General features: G+C 45.6%; 1 protein-coding gene across 3 annotated transcripts in view; it reads left to right on the forward strand.

The window, feature by feature from the left end:
• The window catches only part of PER1 (period circadian regulator 1), a 44138-nt gene extending 29783 nt beyond the window's left edge, over nucleotides 1-14355 (forward strand). For 2 of the 3 annotated variants that reach the window (XM_060779946.2, XM_060779945.2), the window contains exons 17-23: nucleotides 424-624; nucleotides 4201-4449; nucleotides 5763-6505; nucleotides 7494-7674; nucleotides 9353-9545; nucleotides 11022-11172; nucleotides 13584-14355. In XM_060779946.2, coding sequence (XP_060635929.2) covers nucleotides 424-624; nucleotides 4201-4449; nucleotides 5763-6505; nucleotides 7494-7674; nucleotides 9353-9545; nucleotides 11022-11172; nucleotides 13584-13820 — 1955 coding nt within the window. In that variant the 3' untranslated portion in view covers nucleotides 13821-14355. The remainder of the gene's footprint in view (nucleotides 1-423; nucleotides 625-4200; nucleotides 4450-5762; nucleotides 6506-7493; nucleotides 7675-9352; nucleotides 9546-11021; nucleotides 11173-13583) is intronic. The other variant, XM_060779947.2, reaches the window with a different exon arrangement.
• The last annotated feature ends 6556 nt before the right edge of the window (nucleotides 14356-20911 follow it).

The following is a 20911-nucleotide window of genomic DNA, read 5'->3' on the forward strand; positions in this document are numbered from 1 at the left end:
CTTTGTAAGCCTACCTTTGCTGGCTCTCTTTGCCCTAGGACTTAGATGTTTGTTCTGAGGTTGTTGTTGTTGTTGTTTTTGTTGTGTGTGTGTGTGTATGAATGTGTGGTGCTGCAGGTTTAGGGAAACTCTTTTCAGAAGCTGAATTGCCCACTCCTTGCTGGAAAGGGTCATTAGGTTGGTAGTCAATTGGACGGGTGGGACCAGCTATACAACATCCCTTGCCATGCTGCCAAGCAGGTCACTTCATAGCCAGGCCACGCTTCCAATCTCCTTGACATCCTTCTCCTGTCGATCGGCGCTCTTGAGGAGGGGGTGGGTGGGGCTCTGGATGCTGTAGGCTTCCCCATTCACCCCCATTGCTCTCACGTTCACTAACCCCCTCCACCACGAATGCTAATCCACCGTTGTCTTTTTGAACAGATGCACCTGAGGAAATGCTACCGACCCCGGAGAGCCAGTCCAAGAGGGAAGAGCCCGGGACGGCAGCAGCTGCCGTGGTGGGAGGCCCGCTGACTCCGCTGGCCTTGCCTAGCAAAGCCGAGAGCGTGGTCTCCGTGACCAGTCAGTGTAGCTTCAGCAGTACCATCGTCCACGTGGGAGACAAGAAACCTCCCGAGTCGGGTATGGGAGGCGGACTATGGGTTTTTCTGGGAAGGGGGCAGGGGTTGGGGCAGGATAAATGAGTGGAGGGGTAGCTTAATTTTGGAGGGAAGCTCAGGAGGGGTGGAGATTTCTTGAGAGTATATTAATTGCTGCCACTGTCATCTGACTCCTTTGCTTCACTTGAATTTTGAGACACAAGGAAAGATCCCCTTTGTGCTGCGGCCTTTATAGGCTCTGTGGCCATTGAACAAGTAGTACTCCATAGCCCACTTACAGATAGATCTTTCAGGGTCTTATCAGCCATTGAAGAGCAAACTTGGACCTCTGTGTTCAGAGGCAATTCCTCTTCCCCATACTTGCCATCTTACATAAGAGTTCTCTTGGGCGTGTGGGCTTATTAACAAAGGACCCTCCTCATAAATGTACATCAAAAATGCCAAGTAACTTATTAGCAGCTGTGTGACCCAGCACCAATGATAAAAAGAACAAAAACACACAGACCAATGTTATCTCTTCCTTAGGAGGCTTTTCTTATAGTAAAATAATATGGTTGTACTATTTACACCCACAAATAAACAAATACATAGTAGCTTTACAACCAGCAACCTTCAAACTGGAGTTTTTTTTACACAAGGCTTCTCTCACACAGAGGTTTACCTCACACAAGGCTTCTCTCACACAGAGCTTTACTTCACGCGAGGCTTCCCTCACACAGAGCTTTACCTCACGCGAGGCTTCCCTCACACAAGAGGTTTACCTCACCCAAGGCTTCTCTCACACAGAGTTTTACCTCACACAGAGATTTATCTCACGCAAGGCTTCTCTCACACAGAGGTTTACCTCACACCCCTCAGGATGACACTAGCTTTGGCCCACTAACTCTAACATGCTTCGGCCTACTAATTCTTTCATTGCTTGACTCAAACTTCTGCAATCAAAAATGCCAAGTTAATTTTTAATATTTCTGATGTGTTCTCTTGGTATCTGTAACCAACTGGTGGAAGAGGCCCAAGTGACTTCTCCTGGTAGTTCTGGGCCCTATGCCCAGGCCCAACTACACTGCCATATAGTGCAGTTCAGTGTAGTTGAACTTTGTTCTGAAACTGCATTATATGGCAGTGTAGATGAATGTGGGAAGACATGTCCTCCCTCTCTTTGTCAGCCAAAGACAAGATCTGAAACAGCCAGATGGTTAGGCAGCTGAGAGTGTTTAGTTCTTATGCTTCGGAGCTTGGAAATGGGCTGTTTTCTCCCATTTTAAATCTGTTGCTGTGCAAGCTGTACTTTTTAAGAGGAGTCGCAAAATAGGTTTCTGGGGAGAAACTGAAATATTTTTTGAATTTCTGCTCCTACCATCATTTGCCTGTGGCTACAGCTTGGCAGTTTCACCTTGGGCAGAACATTTGGCTCCTTTCCCCAGTGAGAGATCCATATGTCCAGCAATTTCTGCCCATCTTCAGTTGAGGTTGCCTATCATGTCATTACAGGGATAGCTGGATAGAAAGATAGGTGCATCCTTCGTAGTTTTATCTATACTGCCCTCAAGCAGATTCTAATTTTATTTCTGCTTGCACACTCATCTCTGCTAGACGGTTGGGTCTAGTGAAATCTAGGCTTGCTTCCCTTCTCCCTAACTTCTATTCCATCCTCTTCACCAACATTTAAACCAACTTTGGTGGCTTTCCTGTAGATTTACAGCCCTTGTTGGTATGTACAATGGGATGGTAGTCAGCATTGTTGCTGAATGCACCGTCTTTTATCTGTATCTGAATGCCCCCCGTTGCTCCAACTATTGGAACATCGCAGTTCATGGGGCTGTATTGATCTTTTCAGCCACTGTTTACCTAAAATGACAGACAAATCTGTAAAGATGGGGCTAGAAGGACCAGCTCCAGCATTATACCTGTAATTTCACCCCCCTCTGGGATACAAAGATAGCCTTGTCCTCTTCCATCAAGGACTCTTCTGTGAGGGTCGGTGTTGCTTTTTCCAGCCTCTGCCTTCATAACAATTGGCCTTCTCGGAGATGACTCACTAAGGCTCTTTAAACCTCCACTTGCTATGACATAACCGTATGTTCCAGCAAGTTCCAGCTCAGAATAAGAGTAATCTCAAAGATGAACAGTCCTTATGAGGGTTAGCTGCTAGAAATAACCCTTCTGGCTGTGCCTTTCGGTGTTACATGTTTAGCATCTTGGAAGGATGAACATGTAAACACTTGAAATATAAAAGCATCCTTTCCGTAATTGGCACATAGTCCTTTCTGACTAAGAAAGATGCACCAAAGCAGGCATCCCTGTTTGTGAGATGGTCCTTCAACACACCTCAAACATTTTGATTTTGGAAGCTTTGCCAGGGTCAGCCATGGTTAGGACTTGGTTGGGAGTTTCCCAATGAATCCTAAGTGCTGTAGGCTAAGTTTCAGAGGAAGGAACTGGCAAAACCACCTTTGAATATTCCTTGTCTAAGAAAACCCTAAAAAATTGGGTTGCCATAAGTTGACAGGCAAGACTCCCCAGGTGGTGCAGCGGGTTAAACCACTGAGCTGCTGAACTTGCTGACCAAAAGGTTGGCAGTTCAAATCCGTGGAGAGGATAGGCCCAGCTTCTGCTGACCTAGCAATTCGAAAACATGCAAATGTGAGTAGATCAATAGGTACCGCTTCTGCGGGAAGGTAACAGTGCTCCATGCAGTCATGCCGGCAACATGACCTTGGAGGTGTCTACAGACAACGCCGTCTCTTCGGCTTAGAAATTGAGATGAGCACCAAACCCCAGAGTCGGACTCGACTAGACTTAATGTCAGAGGAAACCTTTACCTTTAAAGCTGACAGGCAATCTGAAAATACATACCTACACCCACAAAAACAGACGTATCTTAAAGGTCAGCATGTAGGGTACCAGGTCACACAGGTTTCTCCTTTGTGTTCACATTGAGATATCTTTTCCTTCATAGTACCCTATATAATTACATGTGTATAGCTGGGTAAATAAAGTAATCAGTTTCCCAAGTGAGCAAATCTGTCTGAATTTTAAACCAAGGAAAGCTTAAAACAGGCCATGTTTTCTTCACAGTCTTCTCATTGTTTTCCTCTGTGCTTTTCACGTGGAATCATAGTCTACCCGTGAACTTTACGGTTGCCTTGTTTTCCTTTTTTTGGAAGTAACAAGGAGTGATTGGCAGGTGGAAATTTTAGGAGATTGCTAGAGCTAGTTTTGAAGTATCCTCGTAGCAAAATAGATTCTAACCCTAACCCTTCCCCATTTATTTCCTTAATGAGCAATATGTCCATAAGAATGAGATCCTATTAACACAGTAATGTCTGGGATTGGAAGCTGGGTTCTGTGCTGTGCTGTGGAGGATGCAATTATTAACATAGGCTGGTGTTAATTAATAGAGACAGAGGCCAGAAGTGTTCCCAGCATGCATTAGAGGTGGCAGTAAGTGTGTGTGTGTGTGTGTGTGTGTGTGCATTTGTGAGTTTGTACGGAAGAAAGGAGAATGAGAGTTAAATACAGAGATTTTGCTGGAACAGATCACCAAGGGGAGAAGGCAGTTGGCCAACTAATCTTGTGCTTCTCTTGTATTTTTCAGATATCGTCATGATGGAGGAGGCAGCGCCCAGCGCAACCCCTCCGGCCCCGGCGCCGAATGTTGCCCCAGACAGGGAGCAGCAGTACCGCAAAGTGGGGCTGACCAAAGAGGTCCTCTCCATCCACACCCAGAAAGAGGAGCAGGCCTTCCTCACCCGCTTCAAGGACCTCAGCCAGGTTCACGTCTTCAACTCGTCTTTAGGGATCAGCTCGCAGGGGCAGGCCCACCCCAGACCCCATGCCGACCGAGGTAAGCCTGGCCTGGCACTTTGCACAGGGACATGTTGGGGATGGGAGATGGGGTTGGAGTGACACCCCAAAGTAGGGCATCCTTACTTCACAACGGATTCAGGTCTCCATTTCTTTGACCAGATGTTATGTGAAATATGTGGATATATATAATCCGGTTGTGCAGCGGGTTAAACTGCTGAACTTGCTGACAGAAAGGTTGGCGGTTCGAATCCAGGGAGTGGGGTGAGCTCCTGCTGTTAGCCCCAGTTTCTGCCAACCTAGCAGTTTGTAAACATGCAAATGTGAGTAGATCAATAGGTACCTCTCCAGTGGGAAGGTAACAGTGCTCCATGCAGTCATGCTGGTCACATGATCTAGGAGGTGTCTATGGACAATGCTGGCTCTTCAGCTTAGAAATGGAGCTGAGCACCAACCCCCAGAGTCGGACATGACTAGACTTAATGTCAAGGGGAAACCTCTACTTTTTTAAATATAAATGAGAGTTAAAGAAAAAATAACAGATTTGGAAAAGAAGAGTTAGTAAACTATATTTCATATAGATAAGCAAAGATACCAAATTTATGCTTAGTGTGTTTCGCTGTTATCAGTGGTTTCATGTTTCCATTGTAAGTCTCGGAACATACAACCCACAAGTATGGGGTTCGTACTGTAATTTAAAACAAAAAATAATTGTGTCCTTTCTACTTCATCCATTCATGTTACCTTAGTTTAATGACTAGGAGCCCCCAGTGGAGCAATGGGTTAAACAGTCAGCAGTGTGATGCAGCAGCTAAAAGGGCCAATGCAATTCTAGACTGCATCAATAGAGTATAGTGTCCCCATTGAGGGAAATTATTGTCCCGGAGGCAAAATGGGTTAAACCCTTGTGCCAACAGGACTACTGACTGACGGGTCGGCGGTTCAAATCCAGGGAAAGTGAGTTGAGCTCCCTCTGTCAGCTCCAGCTCCCCATGAGGGGACATGAGAGAAGCCTCTCACAAGGATGGTAAAACATGAAACTTTCAGGAGTCCCCTGGGCAACGTCCTTGCAGACAGCCAATTCTCTCACACCAGAAGCAACTTGCAGTTTCTCAGATCACTCCTGACATTTCAGATGGCCAATTCTCTCACACCAGAAGCAACTTGCACTTTCTCAAGTCGTTCCTGACATGAAAAAAAAAAGTTTAAAGACCTGAGTCTCTTAAGATAGAAAAATTGCATGCATATAAATAAATGATGATAAATTGTAAGCTTTACTGTGTGAGGGCTCTGTGCCCAATGTTTTCCTTTGGTCCTTTCTCCTTACCCTTCCTTCTTCTTTGGGTTCCTCAGGGCACCACAAAGGTCCCACTCGACAAGGCGCACGAGGCCCAGGGTGCCGCGGACGGAGCCGGAAATCCAAAGCCAAGCGCATCAAGCAGAACAAGTCTTCGGACAGCACCAGCTCACCCCAGAACTCGGCTTCTCCTCCGCACCTCCTCTGTGCCCCCGGCTCCACCTCCTGGGCTCCCTCTGGCAACTCCCAGACCAACCTCCCCACCATGCCTTACCCAACCGTCATGCCTACCTACCCGATTCCAGTCTTTCCTCCTCGATCTGCTGCTCCCTCGACCGCGGAGCCCATCCAGAACACTTTGCCTGCCCCCCAGTTCCCCACCCCTCTGGTCACCCCCATGGTGGCCTTAGTCCTGCCGAACTATGTTTTCCCTCAGATGAACACCCCCCTCGCCCAGTCCTACTTCCCTGGCGGCCCTGTTTTCCCTTTTGCCCCGCAGCCGGTCGGGAGCACAGCTACTCCTGGGCCCGAGGTGGGCACACAGGGCCTGTCGCGTTCCTCCACCCCACACTCGGTGAGCCAGCCTGAGCGGGCTGAGTCCCCCCTCTTTGAGTCACGCTGCAGCTCCCCGTTACAGCTGAACCTGCTGCAGATGGAAGAGATGCCCAAGCTGGGTGACCGGCAGGAAGCAGCCGCCAGCAGCCAAACAGGGCCAATGGGAGGCCCCACGGACTGGGCTGGCGTGAGCGGAGGGCAGGGACTGACCAATGAACTCAGCACCCAAAAAGAAGCATGTATGGTGAGTCTTCCACTAAAGAATCCTGCCCTCTGATTTTGAGTTGTGTTTGGCTGTAGAAGGGCATTTAAAGGAAATGGATTTAAAAAGTAAAGCAGCAACAACTGTTTAGCAGATCATGTTGGGTGAGTTATTAACAAAAGACCCTCCTCATAGATGCACAGCAGAGTAACTTATTGGCAGCAGCGTGACCCAGCACCGGTAGCCCAAAATGATAACACACTGGAGCTTCACACACGAGGCCTTCCCATACTGAGGCCTATGTCACACACTGAGGCCTTTTCACATTGAGGGCTCTCTCAGACTGATGCCTCTCTCACGCTGAGACGAACTAACACTGAGGCCTACTCAGACTGAGGCCTACTAACACATTGAAGCCCTTCTTCTACAGAGACCTCTCACAGAATTGGGGGGAGGGGGTAAAGGAAGGGGCCTGAGGCTGTTAGGAAATATGGGAGTTGAAGTTCAAAACACCTGGAGGGCTGAAGTTTGCCTATGACTGGTCTAATAAGAGAGAATAGATAGATAGATTCAAAGGACAGTGTGAAGGGCTTTCACCTGCTAGCTTACTTATCTGCCTATCTGCTTTTTCTTGATGAGGACTATAAACTTGTGCAGGATGTGGTTGAGTTCCAATAGAAACCACAACTTTAGATTCTCCCTAGCCAGTATTGATTACTGGCTGGAAGATTGTGGGAATTGTGTACAGGCATCATGGCAATAGCTACTCTTTGCAGGTGTATATCTTGCTGTATGTTGTCCCAGTGAAGGCAATGAGTTTGGAAAAGATCATGGAGTCATATAAATCATAGAATTATAGTAGAGTTATAGGGGATTCCAGGGCCACCCAGTTCAAACCTCTTCTGCTATGCAAGGATACACAATCAAAGCACTCTCAAGACTTTTGTGATAGCTTGAGTGAGAGAGGCAAGGCAGTTTTAGCTAGAGGTGCTGTTCTCACTCTTTCCTACTTCTGTCCATCCCTTTACAGGTGGAAGCCCATGATTCCTCCAATAATGATGCTCTGTCCAGTTCTAGTGACCTCCTGGACCTACTCCTTCAGGAAGATTCACGCTCCGGTACGGGGTCAGCTGCTTCGGGCAGTGGTTCCGCTGCTTCTGGCTCCATGGGCTCCGGCTCTAATGGCGGTAGCACTTCTGCTAGTGGCACAAGTAAGTCACCTTCTTTAATCTGTGTTGTTGTTGTTGTTTTTTGCTGCAGAGCTTCCAATGGCACTCTTTGGGCTCATTTTTCTGAAAGTCCCTCTAGCACAGTGTTTCTCAACCTCAGGGTCAGGATCTCTTGGGGGTTGTCACCAAAGACCTTCAGGAAACACATATTTCTCATGGTCTTAGGAACCTTTTTGGCAGAGAAGGATGAAGATATCTCCTCCTGCCCTTCTCTTCCTTTTTGGTGTTGGTGAACTACAACTCCCAGAATTAAAAATCACCCTTCCCAAACCATACCAGTATCCATTGGAATTGTAGATGTGCTTCCAAGCTGCTGTAGGACCTGGAAATGTTGTTGAAAATGCCTAGAAGCATAATGTGAGAGAGTGGCTTCTGTTGAATAAGTACAGCCTAATCCAGAGACTGAGCAAGGAGAGCTGAATATCCAGGCAAGCAGAAAGGGTTTTCCTTCAGTGCCAATGTGAAGTCAATTGACTCAGGTCCAGTTGAGCCCTGCTGTGTTCTGCAGATGTTTCTTCACCTACCAAAAGATAGGAAAATCCACAGATACTGAGGGGAGTTGGCTGAGGTTTTAAAAGACTTGAAGCTGCCTGTGAATATGATAACTGATGAGAGCTGAAAATTCAGGAGTAACCGTGTTGACTTAGACAAATGCTAAATTCCACATAAAAGTAAAACCTTTTGGGTTGCTGGCTGTCTGGACATGTTCCAGAAGCATTCCCTCCTGACCTTTCTCCCACATCTATGGCAGGCATCCTCAGAGGTTGGAAGGTTTGTTGGAGACTAGGCAATTGGGGTTTATATATCTGTGGAATGATGTCCAGGATAGGGGAAAAAACTCTTGTCTGTTTGAGGCAAGTGTGAATGTTGCAACCGGTCATTTTGATTAGCATTGAATAGCCTTGCAGCTTCAAAGCTTGTCTGCTTCCTGCCTGGGGGAATCCTATGTTGGGAGGTGATTAGCTGGCCCTGATTGTTTCTTGTCTGGAATTCCCCTGCTTTTAAGTGTTGTTTTTTATCAGGGGAAGCTAATCACCTCCCAACAAAGGATTCCCCCAGGCAGGAAGCAGCCAAGCTTTGAAGCTGCAAGGCTATTACATGCTAATCAAAATTATCGGTTGCAGCATTCACACTTGCCTCAAACAGACAAGAGTTCTTTCTCCCACCCTGGACATCAATCCACAGATATATAAACCCCACTTGCCTAGTTTCCAACATCTGAGGATGCCTGCCATAGATGTAGGTGAAACATCAGGAGAAAATGCTTCTGGACCATGGCCAGACAGCCCGGAAAACTCACAGCAACCCAGTGATTCCGGCCATGAAAGCTTTTGGTAAAATGTTTTATTAAGGCAACCTAAAGTCACAAAAAAAAAACTCCTTGTGTAAAGCTTTCACAGCCAGTGTTTCTTTATCAGGGAGAGGTGTGGTTTCTGGATTGCTATAGTTTACAGTCTTGCAAATACATTTGGAGCCTGCTTATGCGACCTTCAGGGGCTGCCCCTCAAACAATGCCACAGAATGGTCTATACTGAGTCTTAGGTGTGCATAGGTGATGATATTGTGGTGGCACTCTTTCCTGGCCCTCGCATCTGTTTTGGAGCCCGCTCCTTGTATCCTCAAGTGTCTTGACAAGCGTCTTTCCATTCCTCCCATTCAGCCAGCAGCAAGAGCAGCAACACCAGCAAGTACTTTGGCAGCATCGACTCCTCGGAGAACGACTTACGAGGCAAGAAGCGCACAGAGGTGGAAGACAACGAACATTTCATCAAGTACGTCCTGCAAGATCCCATCTGGCTGCTGATGGCCAACACTGATGACAAGGTCATGATGACCTACCAGCTCCCTACCAGGTGAGGAGGCCCAAACACCGTCACATGACTTTGGTCCCAGCCCTTACTCCTGTAGTAGCTCATCATCCACTATTCATTGCCCCTTTTGTTTTGCATCTTTGAATTCTAGAGTGTTGTTATCACAGTGAAATGGTCGCAAACTTGATTTGCTGCTAGTGGGCTTCCTTTTAGCATCTAACTGCTGCAAACGGGTGATGTGCCAAATTAATTTGCAAACAATTTGAGCGGTCGAAGGATTTCATGGCCGGAATCACTGGGTTGCTGTGAGTTTTCCAGGCTGTCTGGCCATGTTCCAGAACCATTCTCTTCTGACATTTCACCCACATCTATGGCAGGCATCCTCACAGGTTGTGAAGTCCGTTGGAAACTGGGCAAGTGGGGTTTATATATATGTGGAATGTCCAGAGTGGGAGAAAACTTGTCTGTTTGAGGCAAGTGTGAATGTTGCAATTGGACACCTTGCAACATTTTGAGGAACATTCAAAAACAGAGGAATCCTGACATGAAGCAAGGCCAGCCAACACCTCCCAACAAAGGATTCCCCCAGGCAGAAAACAGCCAGGCTTTGAAGCTGCAAGGCTACTGAATGCTAATCAAGATGGTCAATTGCAATATTCACACTTGCTTCAAGCAAACAAGAGTTCTTTCTCTCTAACCCTGGACACTCAACAGATATATAAACCCCACTTGCCTAGTTTTCAATAGACCTCACAACCTCTAAGGATGCCTGCCATAGATATGGATGAAACATCAGGAGAGAATGCTTCTGAAACATGGCTAGACAGCCTGGAAAACTCACAGCAATGTCCAGAAAATGCACATTAAACTATATCTCAGTGTGCATTTTGTGCTCCAGCCTTTGCAGGAGAGAAGAGAAAGCAGCATCTGCTGGACTATCCCTTGCCGCCTCTTTTTCCTTCTCTTTCCTGGCTTTTTAGATTGTAAGACTGAGGGCAGGGAACTGTCTAATTGCAAATTTGTAAGCTGCTTTGGGAGCCTTTTTGGCTGAAGGGCAGAATATATAAATTATCTAATTTATATAGGGAGATTCAGAATAGAAAGGAAAACATGAAAAACAGTGAAACAAGCTTCTGCTTGCTTTGCCATCATTCAGAAGTGTCAATGAATCTCAATAAGTTTGTGTTGTCGAAGGCTTTCATGGCCATAATCACTGGGTTGCTGTGAGTTTTCTGGGCTGTTTGGCCATGTTCCAAAAACATTCTCCTGACATTTCGCCTACACAAGGCTGCTAGTTTTTTGCCTTTGTTGTCACAAAGGATTGTATAATATGGTAAAGGAAGGGCTTTGAAATGTAGAGCGGCAGGCTTGACTCTCTCATTGTTTTGCTTTCCTCCTCCAAATAGTCAGTGGGGCCATTTCATTGGCTCTTATCCCAATACACAGGAGGTTTCTCCTTCATTTGGACCCATGCCTTTGCAACCATCCCTGACTCATTTGCTCACCTCTGCTCTGCAGGGACATGGAGGCAGTGTTGAAGGAGGATCGGGAGAAGCTGAAGCAAATGCAGAAGCGGCAGCCCCGGTTCACGGAAGAACAGAAGAAGGAATTGGGCGAAGTGCATTCCTGGGTCCAGAAGGGGATCCTACCCAAAGCGATCAACGTCACGGTAAGTGCCACGATGGTGGGTTCTGGGTGAGGGAGGGAACACAGCATAGGGGTGAGAAGGGCAGATTAGAAGCAACCAAAATAAATAAATAAAAAAATAAAAAAGGCCTTCTCAAACTGAGGCCTACCTCACACTGAGGCCTTTCTCCCACAGAGGCCTTCTCACACAGGGCTCACTCAAACTGAGGCCTTTCTCCCACTGAGGTGAACTAACACTGAGGCCTTTCATGCTGAGGCCTACCTAACATACTGAGGCCCTTCTCCCACAGAGACCTCTCACAAACTGAGGGCTACTAAGCTACAGGCACACCTGCTTATATTGAACTACAGCTTTTGCTGAGTCATTGTATCCATTAAATCCTTTCAGTGCGGGACTCACATTTTTGTATTTAAAAATACCTAGTTATTTTCTAATATTTTCTAATATTTCTGACAAGTTTGACCTCCATATCCATGGGACTGGGTCCCTTTATCCACATTTGGCAAAGTATGTCCTCTCTAAGCCTTTTCTAGGTTTTCCAACACAACTGGATTGCAGTCCTGGGCTGGAAGTCCTTCTTATCAGTAAGGTTGACTATTATCTGAAGCCACTGTAGTTAAAATAAAATTGGTTTCCCATCGTGATCCCTGTGAATCACACATATGGTAGTTTCTGCGCCTGAGCAGACAGCTTCGGAACCTTCTAGATAGATTTGAAAAACTTTGGCGGTTGGCCCTGCCCACACTCCCCTTACAAGTATAAATAGCAGGTGGGTGGAGCTACCACCTCGGTTCTTTTCATCCGCCGCTTATGCAGCAGTTATGAAACCTCTCTCTCCATTTGATTAGTTATTATTATTATTATTATTTTATTCTTCTTATTAAACTGTGTTACTGGTTTTGGTTTTCGCCTGGACTACACTACATATCAGGTCATTTTGCAGTGCAGATACAACCAGAGAGGAAAGAATGCCCTAGATCAGGCATGGGCAAACTTGTCAGAAATACTTTAAAAAATTAATTAAGAGACACATATGATTTACATTTTTAATTGATCTTGTTGTGGTTTTATATTATATGTCAATGTTTTATGCTATTGTTGGGCATTGAATTGTTGCCTCTGTTAACTGCCCAGAGTCATCTGTGGGCTGAGAGGGGTAGTATACAAATATAGTAAATAATAAATAAATAAATTTATAAATGAGGTATTTTTTAATTACAAAAGTGTGAGTCCAGCACTGAAAGAGTTAGTGGGGCAAAGCCTGTTAGAGTCACTGTGAGAGAAGCCTAGTGTGAGAAAGCTCCAGTGTGAAGGCTGCTGTGTGTAAAGAAGGTATTTGTTAATTACAAAAGTGTGAGTCCAGCACCGAAAGAGTTAGTGGGGCAAAGCCTGTTCGAGTCAGTGGGCCAAAGCTAGTGTCCTCCTGAGGAGTGTGAGGTAAACCTCTGTGTGAGAGAAGCCTTGTGTGAGAAAGCTCCAGTGTGAAGGCTGCTGTGTGTAAAGAAGGTATTTGTTAATTACAAAAGTGTGAGTCCAGCACCTAAAGAGTTAGTGGGGCAAAGCCTGTTCGAGTCAGTGGGCCAAAGCTAGTGTCCTCCTGAGGAGTGTGAGGTAAACCTCTGTGTGAGAGAAGCCTTGTGTGAGAAAGCTCCAGTGTGAAGGCTGCTGTGTGTAAAGAAGGTATTTGTTAATTACAAAAGTGTGAGTCCAGCACCAAAAGAGTTAGTGGGGCAAAGCCTGTTCGAGTCAGTGGGCCAAAGCTAGTGTCCTCCTGAGGAGTGTGAGGTAAACCTCTGTGTGAGAGAAGCCTTGTGTGAGAAAGCTCCAGTGTGAAGGCTGCTGTGTGTAAAGAAGGTATTTGTTAATTACAAAAATGTGAGTCCAGCACCGAAAGAATTAGTGCGGCGAACCCTGTTCGAGTCAGTGGGCCAAAGCTAGTGTCGTCCTAAGGGGTGTGAGGTAAACCTCTGTGTGAGAGAAGCCTCGTGTGAGAAGGCTGCTGCGTGTAAAGCTACTGTGTGTTTGTTTATTTATGTTATGGTAATCTTGTGGTAAATAGTGGAATCATATTATTTTACAACAAAGAAATGGCTCCTAAGGAAGAGATCACATTGGTCTGTGTGTTTTTTGTTCTTTTTATCACTTTGGGCATCACGCTGCTACTAATAAGTTACTCTGCAATACATTCATGGGGAGGATCTTTTGTTACTAAGCCCACTCGCCCAACAAACCTTTGGTCCTCCAGGTGTTTTGGACTTCAACTTCCACAATTCCTAACAGCCTACTGGCTGTTAGGAATTGTGGAAGTTGAAGTCCAAAACACCTGGAGGACCAAAGTTTGCTCATGCTTGCCCTAGATAAAGCACAGAAGCAGCTTTGAACTCACTTACTCACTGACTATTTCCTCCCCGCTTCTCTCCCTTGTGCCGCAGGCCTGTGTGGATTGTGGAAGCAACCCGTCCTCCAAGGTCTCCCCTTTATACGACATCGAGGTCCAAGACATGGATGTGAACGGGATGTTGGAGCCGATGGAGGAAGGCAACGGGGGCCAAACCTGCCACTCGGCCTTGCCACCGGAAATGGCCATGGAAGAGGAGGAGGCCGGAGTAGGAAGAGGGGAGCAGCCGCTTCAGGCAGCGGAAGTGCAGAGTGGGGAGAGCTTGGGCTAACTGTGAAACGGGTGAATTGTGGACCTATTTCCCAAAGCCAGGCTTGCTTCAGCTTGCCCTGCACGGGGGCGCTTCTGAGCCCCGAAGCCCAAAGGCAGAAACCCACTGCAGATTCCCGGAGCAGCACCTTCTCTGCTCTTGCTGCAGCTCTGCCTCCGGCGGCCATGGGGCGGCCATGAAGAGAAGCGGTGTGACTCGTAGGGTTTTTTGAGGGCCTGGTTGGCCATCTGCTCCATGGAGAGAGAACCTTTTGGAACCAGGAGCCAGGGACCAGCTCTTCTAGCCTGGAACTCTGGACCAGAACGTCCCGTCCGACCTTCGACCCCTTTCCCTTGTCCTTGCTGCCTTATTGAGGGTTTGGACCCAGATGGCCCGTAACTTTGGGCGGGAGGGAACCTGGATTTGTATCTATTTATTGTTTTGATGAGGTGTACCTATTGTATTGTTTCTTTCTTCTTTTTTTACCGATCTGCAGCCATGCTCTCCGGTAAGGGAGCGGCTTGCGGCACTGATTGTAATAAAAGAAAGGAAATGAGTCTGGTCTGTGGACATTCATGTCAACCTCTAACCTTATTTATTTATTTACATTTCTACCCCACCCTTCTCAACCCTCGAGGGTGGGACTCAGAGCAGCTAACACTGGCACAATTCAATGCCGCAATATCACAAATCTATATATATAAATAAAATGTAATGTTCGTTTGTGGGATTAACAGAACTCAAAAACCACTGGACGAATTGACACAAAATTTGGACAGTACACCCCTAACAGACCAGTGAGTGACCATCACTCATAACTCCCCCTCCAAAAAAAACAAAACAATGGAAAGGACTTAAAACCCCCCAAAAGCTAAATGATGATACAGAAAAAAGGGAAGGAAGAGGGAAGGGGAGAAAGAGGAAAGGAAGGAAAGAGAAGGAAGCAAGGAGAGAAAGAGGAAAAGAAAAGAGGAAAGGAAAGAAAGGGATAGAGAAGGAAGGAAGGAGAGAAGGAAAGGAAAAAAGGAAGGAAAGGGAGCGAAAGAAGAAGGGAAAGCGGTAGAGAAGGAAGCAAGGAGAGAAAGAGGGAAAGGAAAGAAGGGTAGAGAAGGAAGGAGAGAAGGGGAAAGGAAAAAAGGAAGGAAAGAGGGAGTGAAAGAAGAAGGGAAAGCGGTAGAGAAGGAAGCAAGGAGAGAAAGAGGAAAAGAAAAGGGGAAAGGAAAGAAAGGGGTAGAGAAGGAAGGAAGGAGAGAAGGAAAGAAAAAAAGGAAGGAAAGAGGGAGCGAAAGAAGAAGGGAAAGCGGTAGAGAAGGAAGAAAGAAGAGAAAGGGAAGGAAAAGAAAAAGGGTAGAAAAGGAACGAAGGAGAGAAGTAAAGAAGAAAAGGGAAGGAAAGAAAGAGGGAGTGAAAGAAGGAGGGAAAGGGAGGGAAGGTTGGCCACAGCAATGCGTGGTTAATTAAAATTAAAATGTTAATTAAAATGTTAATTAAAATTAACAATTAGAACCATTTTAACAAATGTAAACTTATTGAACCAAACTTGGCACACAATTCTCCCATGACCAACAGAAAATACTGGAAGGGTTTGGTGAGCCATGTCCTTTGGTTTTGAAGTTGTAGTTCACCTACATCCAGAGATCATTGTGGACTCGAACAATGATGGATCTGGACCAAACTCTACACGAGTACTCAATATACCCAAATGTGAACACAGGTGGAGTTTGGGGAAAATAGAATCTTGACATTTGGGAGTTGTAGTTGCTGGGGTTTATAGTTCACCTACAATCAAAGAGCATTCTGAACCCCACCAACGATGGAATTGAACCAAACTTGGCACACAGTTCTCCCATGACCAACAGAAAATACTGGAAGGGTTTGGTGGGCATTGACCTTGGGTTTTGGAGTTGCAGTTCACCTAAATCCAGAGAGCACTGTGGACTCCATGAATGTTGGATCTGGACCAATCTCTACACAAGTACTCAATATATCCAAATGTGAACACGGGTAGAGTTTGGGGAAAATTAAATCGTGACATTTGGGAGCTGTAGTTGCTGGGATTTATAGTTCACCTACAATCAAAGAGCATTCTGAACTCCACCAATAATAGAATTGGGCCAAACCTCCCACACAGAACCCCCATGTGGGCCACAGCAATATGTGGCAGGGGACGGCTAGTCTATATAAATAAAACTGTAATGTTTGTTTGTGGGATTAACATAATTCAGAAACCACTGGACAAATTGACACCAAATTTGGACAGCATACACCTAACAACCCAATGTATGTTCTTCACTAAAAAAAAAAAGACTTCTAAACCTAAAATTCCTACAAGGAGAAACAGTGCATGTCCACAAAGACACCCATGGCCACGTCCCCACTCCGCATGGGGATATGTATCCTTACAATACTTTATATAGTACTATTTTATATATTGCTTTATATAATATTGCTATATAATACATATATATTTATATTATAAGATATAATTACAATATTTTATATATGACTGTTATGTAGATTACTATATAATATGCTACTATTATATATTACTATATAATACAAATTAAATAGATTCATAGAATAGAGTTGAAAGGGACAGTCAAGAATTAACGAGAGAAGGAGGGAAAGGAATGAAGGAATGAAGGGAAAGGAATGAAGGAAAGAGAAGGAATGAAGGAGGGAAAGGGGGAAGGAAGGAAGGAATGTGGGAAAGAAGGAAAGAGAAAAGGAAATAAAGTTAAAGGAAAGAGAGAAGGAAGGAGAGAAGGAACGAAAGACAGAAAGAGGGAAGGAAGGAAGGAAGGAAGGAAGGAAGGAAGGAAGGAAGGAAGGAAGGAAGGAAGGAAGGAAGGAGAGAAGGAAGGATGTAACCAAAGAGCAAAGAAAGGGAGGAAAGAAACAGGTAGAAATGGAAAAAAGAAGAAGAGAAATAAGAAGGGAAAGAAAAAGAGGGAATGAAAGAAAAGGAAGGAGAGAAAGAGGGAGGGAATGTTGGCCACAGCAACGCGTGGCAGGTATAGCTATTAACACTATAAAACCATAAAAACACAATAGATTAAAACAATAACATTAATTATACAATCATAGCCATTTCCATTATCATAACAATATCATATGGTCCAATTCTATGTCCAAAGTGCCATTGAGCCAGCTAGCCAAAAGCCTGGTTCAGTTTTTTTCTAAAGGAAAGGAGGGAGGACGGTGATCTAATCTCGCCAGGGAGCAAATTCCACAAGTGGGGGGCCACCACCGAGAAGGCCCTGTCCCTCATCCCCAGTAGATGTGTTTGCGAGACCGGTGGGACCGAGAGCAGGGCCTCCCCGGTGGATATTAAACTATGAGGTGGAACGTAGAGGGAGATACGTTTGGACAATTAAGCTGGGCCGGAGCCGTATAGGGTTTTATAGGCCAAGACCAGCACCTTCTCCCTTTCCCCTTTTCCTTGTCAGAGTGAGACTTTGCACTTGTGGAAAGAGATCAACAAGAATCAGGGAGTTTGAATGTGATTCTTCTTCGTGGTGACTGTAAAATTGCACATATGGGTTTACTTTGCACATACACAATGCAGTTCAGGTTGTCTCCTGGAAGAAAAAGCATTGGCTCCAAAATATTGTGTTGACACAGCCGTAGATCTCCTGGTAGCTCAATAACCCATCAACCGTCAGCCTCAGGGCCGTTCCACACAGCTGTATAACCCAGAATATCAATTTTATACAGCTGTGTGGAAGGGCCCTCCACCGTTTGAATGGAGGATAGCAAATCAGGTACACAAATCATATTTTGAAAGAATTCCCTTTTTAAAAATGGTTCTGATGAGAAGACTGGATCCCTTTCTGTGACTGCAGGACTGAAATTCCGACAATTCCCACTTCAGAGTTCTTCACCTTCCTTTGTTTTATTGCTATTTTCATAGCTGGCAGGAGCCAGGGTTAAACCCTTGTGCTGGCTGACTGCTGACCGACAAGTAGACGGTTCAAATCCAGGGAGAGCGGGTGAGCTCCCTCCGTCAGCTCCAGCTCCCCATGAGGACATGAGAGAAGCCTCCCACAAGGTGGTAAAAACATCAAACATCCAGGTGTCCCTTAGGCAATGTCCTTGCAGACGTCCAATTCTCTCACACCAGAAGCAACTTGCAGTTTCTCAAGTCACCCCTGACACAGGAAGAAAATACCTCACTGGAGATGGGAGATGCAGTCCTGCATGAGGTCAGCGCCATGTTGGAAGACTGACACAAAATGGGTTGGACCCTAGGATGTTGAGGCTAATGCCAGCAATGGTTTCAGGGCCACTGTGTTTTCCAAAGTATTTCTTTCATAAACCAAGCCAATCTTCTTTCTAGTTGCCTTTAAGAAGGACATTACTGTGAGTTAGAATCACTCAGAAGTAGATAACAAAAAATATTGGTAGTAGTAGTATTCATAGGAAATCTACAAAACAGGAGCTTTTTTGCTGAGTTCCATGGTCAGAGAAGCAGATGGTGAAAACAGAAGAAAGGCCTGCTTGAGGGGAGTGTGCTTGCTCTATCGATGTTTATCATTTACACAAATGACCAGCCACTGCCAGAAGAGACAGACAGTTTCATCTATGCTGACGATCGTGCTATCATTGCTCAAGCAGGGAGCTTTGAAATGGTTGAATAGAAGCTCTCTGAAGCCTTAGGTACTCTTATTGCCTATTACAGGGAAAACCAGCTGATTCCTAATCCATCTAAAATGCAGACATGTGCTTTTCATCTTCAGAACAGACAAGCATTTCGAGTTCTGAGGATTAGCTGGGAAGGAATCCCACTGGAGCATTGCAGCACACCCAAATACTGGGAGTCACTCTGGACTGTGCTCTGACTTATAAGAAGCAATGCTTGACTATCAAACAAAAAGTGGGCGCTAGAAATAATATCATACGAAAGCTGACTGGCATAACCTTGGGATCACAACCAGACACAGTGAAGACACCTGCCCTTGCACTTTGCCACTCTGCTGTTGAATATGCATGCCCAGTGTGGAATATATCTTATCACATTAAAACAGTGGATGTGGCTCTTAATGAGACATGCCGCATTATCACAGGATGTCTACGCCATACACCACTGGAGAAATTATACTGTTTAGCTGGTATTGCACCACCTGATATCCTCAGGGAAGTAGCAATGTGGAATGAAAGGACCAAGGTGTTGACATCTCTGGCCCATCCTCTGTTCTGATATCAGCTAGCACGCCAACGCCTTAAATCAAGAAACAACTTCCTAAGATCTACAGAGATGCTCGCAGGAACACCTCAGCATGCAAGAGTCCAAAAGTGGCAGGCTAAAACTTAGAACCTCAAGCCATGGCTGATACTTACTTCCTTACTTACTTACTTAGGCGATCCCTTGTAGTCCGAGGATGATGGTCCTCCAAGGTCGGTGTTCAGTCGGTGGGTCTGTAGGTGACTCTGGAATCGTTCCAGGAGTTGCATGTGACATCTGTAGACCACATCTCGCAAGCGTATAGCAGGGTTGGGAGGGCAATAGCTTTATAAACAAGCACTTTGGTATCCCTGTGGCTGTCCCAGTCCTCAAACACTCTCTGCTTCATTCAGAAAAAGGCTGCACTCGCATTGCTCAGGCGGTGTTGAATTTCAGTGTCAGTGTTGACTTTTGTGGAGAGGTGGCTGCCAAGGTAGCGGAAATGGTCAACGTTTTCTAATGTTACACCATTAAGCTGTATTTCTGGCATTGGAGAAGGATTGCCTGGTGACTGCTGGAAGAACACTTTGGTTTTCTCGATGTTTAATGACAGGCCGAGCTTCTCATTTGCTTCTGCGAAGGTGTTTAGAGTGGCTTGTAGGTCTTCTTCTGAATACGCACAGACGACATTGTCATCAGCATACTGGAGTTCTATAATAAATGTTGTTGTAACCTTGGTTATGGCTGATACCAGATGAGAAACTCCCTATTGGGCACACAGAAGATGGGGCAACTTGGAAGTGCTGAAAAGACTGCACCCTGGCACCAAGAGATGCAGAACCAACCTCAAGAAATGAGGCCACAAAGTGGAGCCCACGACATGTGAATTCGGAGAAAAGCAAACCACAGAGCACTTACTACAATGCAGTCTGAGCCCTGCCACGTGCACAATGGAGGACCTTCTTACAGCCACACCAAAGGCACTCCAAGTAGCCAGATTCTGGTCAAAATAAATTTAGCATAATGCCAAGGAAAGTCTATCTCTACTCCCGGAAGGACAAATCCACTAGAGTTAAGGCCCACAAATGTATGTGGCAACCCATAAAGCCAGGAGTGACCTTGCATGTTGGCGCTGTATTTGGCTCTACCCGTGTTTGTCCTTCAAGAAAAACGTGCTTTTGCTTCCTTCTTAGAATCTTCTGCAGCATCCGTCCAAGAGCATCCTTTGTGTGCATCTGCCTATTTACTGAGAAGGATCCCTAGCAACCGGCCGCTCGCACGAGCCATTCCCTTATGTGACATCTTTTCTTTATAGTGAGAGAATTGCACCAAAAAGACTCAAAAGGGCTCCTTTTTCCATCCCCTGGAATGGGAAGCAAGCATGAAAATGGCTTGGCCCAACAGTGAATTGCCTTATTGGTGTGGATCCCTAGACCAGCATTTCTCAATCTGGGGGTCGGGTTGCAAGGGGGGTGTCAGAGGGGTCGCCAAAAACCATTGGAAAACACAGTATTTTATGTTGGTCATGGGGTTCTGTGTGGGAAGTTTGGCCCAATTCTATCATCGGTGGAGTTCAGCATGGTCTTTGATTGTAGGTGAACTATAAATCCCAGCAGCTACAAATCTCAAACGCCAAGGCCTATTTTCCCTAAATTCCTCTAGTGTTCACATTTGGGCATACTGAGTATTCATACCAAGTTTGGTCTAGATCTATCATTGTTTGAGTCCACAGTGCTCTCTGGGTGTAGGTGAACTACAACTCCAAAACAGAAGGGTTCGGCGGACATTGCTAAACCTTTCTAGTATTTTCTGTTAGTCATGGGAGTTCTGTGTGCCAAGTTGGGGTCAATTGCATCATTGGTGGAGTTCAGAATGGTCTTTGATTGTAGGTGAACTATAAATCCCAGCAAGTACAACTCCAAAATGTCAATGTCTGTTTTCCCCAGAC

This window comes from Anolis sagrei, chromosome 6, assembly GCF_037176765.1.
Source record: "Anolis sagrei isolate rAnoSag1 chromosome 6, rAnoSag1.mat, whole genome shotgun sequence".
Taxonomy (NCBI): Eukaryota; Metazoa; Chordata; class Lepidosauria; order Squamata; family Dactyloidae; genus Anolis; species Anolis sagrei.